Source organism: Wyeomyia smithii, chromosome 2 (genome assembly GCF_029784165.1).
Source record: "Wyeomyia smithii strain HCP4-BCI-WySm-NY-G18 chromosome 2, ASM2978416v1, whole genome shotgun sequence".
Lineage (NCBI taxonomy): Eukaryota > Metazoa > Arthropoda > Insecta > Diptera > Culicidae > Wyeomyia > Wyeomyia smithii.
In genome coordinates, this window is record NC_073695.1 from 17,505,298 (window position 1) to 17,512,520 (window position 7,223).

General features: G+C 41.1%; 2 protein-coding genes across 6 annotated transcripts; one reads left to right on the forward strand and one right to left on the reverse strand.

Moving 5' to 3' along the window:
* LOC129720913 (translation initiation factor eIF-2B subunit delta) lies at nt 1-3,045 on the forward strand. Of its 4 annotated transcripts, none has more exons than XM_055672820.1 (7): nt 36-77; nt 154-209; nt 359-392; nt 578-1,681; nt 1,745-2,140; nt 2,204-2,690; nt 2,747-3,045. In XM_055672820.1, the coding sequence occupies exons 3-7, from the start codon at nt 363-365 to the stop codon at nt 2,965-2,967; spliced, it is 2,238 nt and encodes a 745-aa protein (XP_055528795.1). In that variant the 5' UTR covers nt 36-77; nt 154-209; nt 359-362; the 3' UTR covers nt 2,968-3,045. The 4 variants fall into 4 exon arrangements, with proteins under 4 accessions (XP_055528793.1, XP_055528792.1, XP_055528795.1 ...); XM_055672819.1 differs by having other exon boundaries at nt 55-98; XM_055672818.1 differs by having other exon boundaries at nt 1-209; nt 298-392.
* Nucleotides 3,046-3,118: 73 nt separating this feature from the next.
* On the reverse strand, nt 3,119-5,175 carry LOC129720916 (NF-kappa-B essential modulator). Of its 2 annotated transcripts, none has more exons than XM_055672823.1 (4): nt 5,045-5,175; nt 3,994-4,968; nt 3,607-3,932; nt 3,119-3,528 (listed from the first exon to the last, which is right to left on the reverse strand). In XM_055672823.1, the coding sequence occupies exons 2-4, from the start codon at nt 4,945-4,947 to the stop codon at nt 3,309-3,311; spliced, it is 1,500 nt and encodes a 499-aa protein (XP_055528798.1). In that variant the 5' UTR covers nt 4,948-4,968; nt 5,045-5,175; the 3' UTR covers nt 3,119-3,308. The 2 variants fall into 2 exon arrangements, with proteins under 2 accessions (XP_055528798.1, XP_055528797.1); XM_055672822.1 differs by having other exon boundaries at nt 3,119-3,531; nt 5,045-5,174.
* Between the last annotated feature and the right edge of the window lie 2,048 nt (nt 5,176-7,223).

Consider the following 7,223-nt stretch of genomic DNA (forward strand, 5'->3'; position numbering starts at 1 on the left):
ACATCATTGACGTCAACTTTTAAAACAAAGTAAAAAAAATACATTCACTATTCGATGGAGAAAGTTGGCCACATTTTGTGAATATTTTGGTTACAAACGTAACCATCGTTGTGGATGCCTTCAAAATTGCGCTTACATTTCGCTTTGTTACAGACAATCTGAGTAAGGTCAACGATTTGCTATCTGGGAAGTGACCAGCAAAACAAAACGTAAGCATTTTTTGTCTATTTCATCAGAATGTGTATTCGAAACCGATTATAACTTGTCCTCTTCCCCTCCGAAAATAACGACTGTAAGTTGTTGATGATGGATTTGGAAAGCGCTAACCACGATTTACTTTTATTTCTGTGCCGTATAGGGAAATGGAGTCGCCTGGAGCTCCTTCCAAGCAGGTACAAAAGATACAATCCCTTCTGAAATGTGTGTGTGTAGAATCCGAAAATCATTGTAGATCTACAACTAATTGCATGTTAACATGTCATACTTCTTCTACTCTATTTCAAAATTTGCATGCATAATTTTGACCTGATCAAAGGTATTGATGCCAATCATCTTAGCGTGGTTTTCATATTTTTAGAAACGTCGCCCTCGAAAGCATAAAACGAAACAACAGGAATTGATCGCACAGACACCGCCGACCGCAGTAATTAAACAGACACAAGTCACAGAGAACAAAGAAAACTCTCAACTGGTGTCCGAACCCGTACTTAGTCGAAATCCCAGCAAGAGACGTCGCAAGCGAAATAAAGTTAAGAAACCAGGATCAGATTTTGAAACAATTCAGACAATTGCTCTCGATGAGGTCTTCCCAGGAACTAAATTATACCCGTTAGAAAATCAAGCTGTTCCAAAAACAGTACGAATTGTACCAGTTGAAAGACCTGTTAGGGTTTCTGAACAGGTGCTACCAGTTATAACCAAGCGCTCAACGATCATAGATATCGCTTCGGAACACATTTTTCCTTCTGAGGAAAAGACGAAGAAAGCAACGAGCAATCGTTCTGTTGCTGACATATCGGCAGCAGAAATATTCCCATATTCGACTATTTACACCTTCGACAATATTCAAATACCAAGAAAATTGAAGCCTATTGCGGCGAATAATTCTCGAAAGAACGAGTACTGCCAAAGGGTAAATCCTATCCAGGGAATAGTAGATACGCCACTGGAACAACTCTTTCCCGTTGACACACAGCAAAAGCAGACTAAAATTAGAACCGAACCAAACATGAACCAGCCCAAGGTGGAAAAATCTCGGGAGGAGATTCTAGCGGAACGGGAAGCTAAAAAAGCTGCGAAGGCAGCAGCGAAAGGCAAACCAAAGGATAAAACGAAACCAGCTACTGCTGCGCCTGTGTCAACCGCTTCTTCCCTGCAAAAATCCAGCACTGATAGCAGTATATCCGAACAGTTGTCCAAGTTGCATATCTCCGAAGAAACAGCCCCGAAAGAAACGCAGAGCAATAATAAAGCCGAACGCAAAGCTCTCTTCGAAACACAACGCGCATCGACTGGTGCCAACCAGACCGCAAAACCCGTAACGACTAAAGCTGAACGAAGAGCCCTGCAGGAAGCACAACGTGCCGCTAAGGTTGCAGCTCAAGCCAAGAAAGCTGTTCCCGAAGCTGCTAAAACGAAAACCGAACCAGTAAAAGTGCTCAAAAAGGAATCGAGCCCGACTGTTAGTCTTGTCTAATGATATCTCGTTACATTTCTGATGATATGATTTCGTTTTTTTTTACAGGAGCAAGCGAAAAAAACCGTTAAGTCCGACTCTACCCAGCAACCTCACATGGTTCGACTATTGAATCATCTGTACACGGCTAAATTCGCCGCCTCGGAAATTGTTAACTCGACGCAGCTTCATCCGGCCATCACGAAGCTTGGCGTGCAGTACGCTGATGGTGCAATCGCCGGCTCCAAGGTACGCTGTTTAGCGTTCCTAAAGGCTGTGATGCAAATGATTAGCGACTACGAGACACCGCCGGAGAAGGAATTTTCTCGGGGCTTCGAAGAGGCACTTAATCCGAACATCGTTCACCTGCAACGCTGTCGACCATTCTCCGTTTCGATGACTAACGCCCTCAAGTATATCAAAATGCATACGCGGCAGTTGAACGCCAAGGATTCTGATTCAGATGTTAGTATTTTATGTTACTTACACAAGAGTTTTCATTGTAATTAAGGTTATAATTGATTCCAGCAAAAAGAATACCTTCTGGATGCCATCCAAACCTATATACGCGATCAGATTGAGAAAGCAGAGGAGGCGATCAGCATTTCGGTGCAGGAAAAGATCTACGATGGCGACGTCATACTCACGTACGGCTGTTCGTCACTCATAAAACATATTCTGGAGGAGGCCAACCGGCGCCAGAAGAGCTTTCGTGTAGTGATTGTGGACTCACGGCCACGCAATCGAGAGCACGAAATGCTTCGTCAACTTGTGAGCCAGGGCATTGACTGCACTTGTGTCCTAATCAATGCTATCAGCTACGTAATGCCAGAGGTTACAAAGGTTTTACTGAGCGCACATGCCCTGCTCGCGAACGGGTGTGTGATGTCCCGCGTTGGAACCGCCCAAATAGCGCTAGTGGCGAAAGCGTTCAACGTACCGGTGTTGGTATGCTGCGAGACGCATAAATTTAGCGAGCGTGTTCAAACGGATGCGTTTGTTTATAACGAAATCGGTAGGTTCACATTGGTGGAAAATGATAATGTGGTTGACAGATTAATACTTTTGCAGGTAATCCCAATGACTTAATCCTGAACTCGGGCACTCGAGAGAACCAACTTCACAATCCACTGGCTGAATGGGAATCAATCAGTAGTCTAACCCCGCTGAACCTACACTATGACGTGACGCCTCCAGAACTGGTAACAGCTGTCGTCACGGAGGTGGCCATTCTGCCCTGTACGAGTGTACCGGTTATTCTACGCATTAAACCTTCGGAAGTTGGTTATTGATTGGGTTATGCATGGCACGAATGTTATTCGTTTTCAATATACCTATCATGTGACGCTCATCTGACTTTAGATCTTAAACCTCGACTTTTTGATAAGCCTACCGCTATTCTTGTTTTGGGCCTTTCTTTCTATCTCAGCTAAATCGATCAGATATTAATTCAGTCTGTTATATTGGTACTGCTACAGATTAACAATTACGTATGTGCACGGAAGAACAAGTAAACATTACTATTGATGCCCCACATCATTCATTTTTATAAGATTTGGTATACAATGGGATAAAATATGCATGTCAAACACGGTAAAGAAGCTAAAAACTACCTTTCGAAGATGTGTCCGATCTATGGCGCACCATAACAGTCCTCCACATGATTTTGAAGCGTGCTCAAATCTTTGAAAACACTACCACAGAGCGGACAGTGCAAAACAGGTCGCTCGAAAATTTGTTCTCCCTCAGTAGGTGAGCTCTCGCTGGAGGCTTCTCCGGCAGAAGAACCTTCGCCCGGATTGCGTTTGTCAAGTGATTCATTCGCAGCGCGAGTTGCATCTTCTTCAGCCACTCTTCTGGAACAAAAAGCGTAGTAAAGCATTACTTTTTACTCACAGCCGCAGGTAAATGTTTATATGTAGTTCAATTACCTATTCTGGACCTCGTCTATCAATTGTTGGTTACGTTTTTGAAGCAGTTTCAAGTCATTTAAAATGCGATCCTTTTCGCTGGCCAACTCCGCACGCGCGGACCGTTCAGCCTCGAAATCGGTTTTATAAATATCTAACTGGGCTGTCAAAACGTCCACCTGTTCACTGAGGCTTTTTAGTTCCCGAATGTTTTCCGCTAGCGACACATCCTTCGTTTCTATCTCTTTTGCCATACGACTGATTTCTGCACGATGCTTGCCATGCAGTTCTTCTGCTGCGACCATATTTACTTTCAAACAGTTTATTTCATCGATAAAGACTTTTTTCTACAGTAAAATTATAGAATAATTTTAATCAACATTCATCACACCTAGTTTTTTTTCTTACCATATCTTCAAACTGCAAATTCTGCGCTACAACAGCGGACATTTCCCGCTGAAGAACCTTCAGTTGTCGATCATGTTCCTCCTTCGTAATAAATTCCAACCCGTCTCTATCTTTGACGTTCGGCTTGTTCGATTTAACTACAACAAATTCGTGCTTTTCCAACTCCAAGCGTTCGATTTCTCCAGCCATATTTTGCAGAATGGATTGCTTCTCGGAAAGCATCTTTCGCAGTTCATCCAGTTCGGCTCCGGCAGCCGTGCGTTCGGCTTCCATCTGGTGACGAAAACCATCCACCTCCTTCTGAACCGAATCTCGTTCAAGCTGCATTCGCAATTCTTGATCTTTTGCCTGTTTTTCTACACCTGCCAATGCGTTCTTCAAAGCCTGATTCTCTTCCTGAAGTGTTTTTATTGTTAGACTTTGTTCTTCAATTGTACAAACTTGTTTCGCATATTTCGATTTAACTTCATCCTGCCATTTTTGAATGTTGGTAAAATTCTTCCTCATCGCAACGTTCGCCTTCTGCAAGCTTTCCTTCATTTGCCCATGTTCATTCATCAGAAGCTGCAATGTTTGTATCTCGTCAATACTTGCCGATGAGCTCATCAGACTGGGAAACGCCTGTAGAAGGCTGGATTTTGTTTCACCCATAATGACACTGGCGGCCAAGGAGCTTTTTCCGCAGTCATTCTTGCTTATTGACATAAGCGATTGTTGTTGTGATAAGGATCTTACATCAGCCTTCTTTGACGCAGCAATCGGTTTGAGTGATTCATTCGCTTGTATCAAACTAAAATTATTCGAATTAACTTGGGTGGATGAGGTTTCCATTATGCTTCCCGGTGCCGGTGACAGCGATGTTGCTTTTAAATCATGTTTGTCTTCCGCTAGATAGTGCTCCATCGACGGGGTGGGAGTCGACCCCAACACTATGAATGATTCTTCGTCGGACATTTTGCAGATAAAAAATGTAATCTGCAGATAGACATTTTTTCAGCTCAATGTTATTCAACGTCACTTGAAATTGCTGCTAATTATAGCTTGCACTCACCTGAGAAGTTAATAAGGCCGTAGAGTCTTCCGAGCAAAATATTTTTTTATGACTCCACTTTCATCAGAATAGAATATTACTGTGCTGGTTGGTTGCCATCAGGTTTATAACTAAATCTACACACTTAAAATTTATTGCCAGGTCTCGGTTATTTTTGCCGAAAACTTGTTCGGTTAAAAAAATAATGAGAGCTGTCACATTTTTTCGTAAATCTCGGTTCAGCCTTACGGAAATTTCGGCATAAAGTATTACCGAGCTATTGTGGCGTCAGCACTAAATTGGAGTTCGGAAGTCGGACATCCGACTTTCGAACTTTCTTCCGACTTTACAAACACAGAACAACTGCGTATTCACACAACATGGATTGCGGGAATGGTTTCATTGTATTTGTTTTTGTAAGCCGGACTGACAGCGGAGTGGTGGCGGATAGCGAATAGTTTCTTCATTCCACCAGCTCACCTCGTTTTGACCTGGAAGCAACCTAACTGCTGTCGAATCCAGGGGACTATAAACGTCAACTTTTTGCCTACCAATCATAAATTCATCATGGCGTCAATATTTCACTTCAAATGCTTACAAAACCTGTATTTTTCATTAAAAGTGCACATTGTACTGAAAACAAACGTTGAGTTCTTGTTTTTTTTTATCTAAAACTATATTTATTCGAGAATAAGTCTACCGACAATTATGGGACGTTTACTCTATTCCATTTGTTTTGGGGCAAACCAACAAAAAAGTGAGTACCAGAAACGCTGTTACCAGCAGCTAGCTGGCATCCCGCCATGTTTCGAGGACTAACATCTCAGCGTGTGTGTAAACAAGATAGCATATCACCGCCACTTTTCATACGCATAACATAGCATCTGTCAATGGGGCCCGCAAATTGCGGATCCGCAGTGATGTTAGCTCCTAACGGAGCAAAGCAAATAAGGTAGAGATGCCAGCTAGCTGGGTACCAGAAACAATGAATGGTAGATGGAAAATTTGTAGCAAAATGCAAAAAAAAAGTCTGGCAGAAATCTAACAGTCATTTCGTATGGCAAAGTGTATTTTTTTTCGATTAAAATTGGGTTGTTAGGATGCGTTTTCCGAACAGAACGTAATTTAAAAAAAATGTATATCATTGTTCTTCACACTTAACTGCGTAATGTTTTCTCGGTAAAGTAAAATACCGAACTATTCGAAAGCATTTTAGTTTGCCGTTGTTCGGTAAGAAAATTACTGAGAAATCGGAAACCGAACGTTCCAAAATACCGTTATTTTTTTACCGGAAAAATCCGTAAAACCGAAAATTAAAGTAAACTGAAATACCGAATCTCGGAACCCTGAGATCATTTAACCAAGATTCCAACAATTTGAACAAAATAAGCTCTTACCGAGATTCCGAAAAACTGAACTGTCAAAATAACGAATGCTTCCCTAACAGTTTTTTCGTGTTTCGGTGTAGAAAAAAAAGAAGCAGGTTTTGCGGCTGATTATTATTATGGAGAAATCTGTAATGTTCAGAGTAATTAAAATATTGAGTGAGTATACACTATTTTTTTCTCAGATCTCGTGTTTCTGCTGCAAAATTTTTTGAAGAAAACGATTAATTTTTTCTTCAATCAATTTTGTAGGTTATCAACTCGCTTCGCAGGATGAAGTTGATAGATGTTACATTATTTGCTGGAAGCAATACAACTTTCCAGTTTTTACCAAAGCTGTATTCAGTTGAATCAGTTGACTTAGTCATTAATAAATTATTTTGTATATTTATGCGTTTTAATAATATTCTGGGTTATTTGAAGAAAAAATCGCAAAATACGTACCTCAGTGAATTTTACCGAAGTCCTTGTAATACTTTGACAGTTGAAATTTTCGAGTATCTCGGCGAAACATTACCGAGAGTCTCGTTAAAGTTGACAGGTTTTTGATTTTTGCTTTTACAAAATCTGTTTTTTGATGTATTACCGAGATTTTTACCGAGATCTCAGCTGTTGTAATCTCGGTAATTTATTTTACCGTACTCGGTGATAATATCTAAGCGTGTTCGGTTTTGAAAAACAGAACAAAAAACTATTCAGAATAAATTGAATGATAATTTACCAATGTACCAACTGCCATCCAACAGTTTTCAGGCAGGTTTTGTCGCGTCTTTGTTTTGTATACCACTGGAATGCATTTTGGAAATGAAACTGGT

Excerpts from the sequence above, each read along its gene's own strand:
- LOC129720913 (XM_055672818.1), top strand. The coding sequence starts at position 363 with ATGGAGTCGCCTGGAGCTCCTTCCAAGCAG. Across the intron at positions 393-577 it reads CTGGAGCTCCTTCCAAGCAG|AAACGTCGCCCTCGAAAGCA; the intron begins GTACAAAAGATA and ends TCATATTTTTAG. Across the intron at positions 2,141-2,203 it reads CCAAGGATTCTGATTCAGAT|CAAAAAGAATACCTTCTGGA; the intron begins GTTAGTATTTTA and ends AATTGATTCCAG.
- LOC129720916 (XM_055672822.1), bottom strand. The coding sequence starts at position 4,947 with ATGTCCGACGAAGAATCATTCATAGTGTTGGGGTCGACTCCCACCCCG. Across the intron at positions 3,933-3,993 it reads ATTTGCAGTTTGAAGATATG|AAAAAAGTCTTTATCGATGA; the intron begins GTAAGAAAAAAA and ends ATTTTACTGTAG. Across the intron at positions 3,532-3,606 it reads ATAGACGAGGTCCAGAATAG|AAGAGTGGCTGAAGAAGATG; the intron begins GTAATTGAACTA and ends TTTTTGTTCCAG.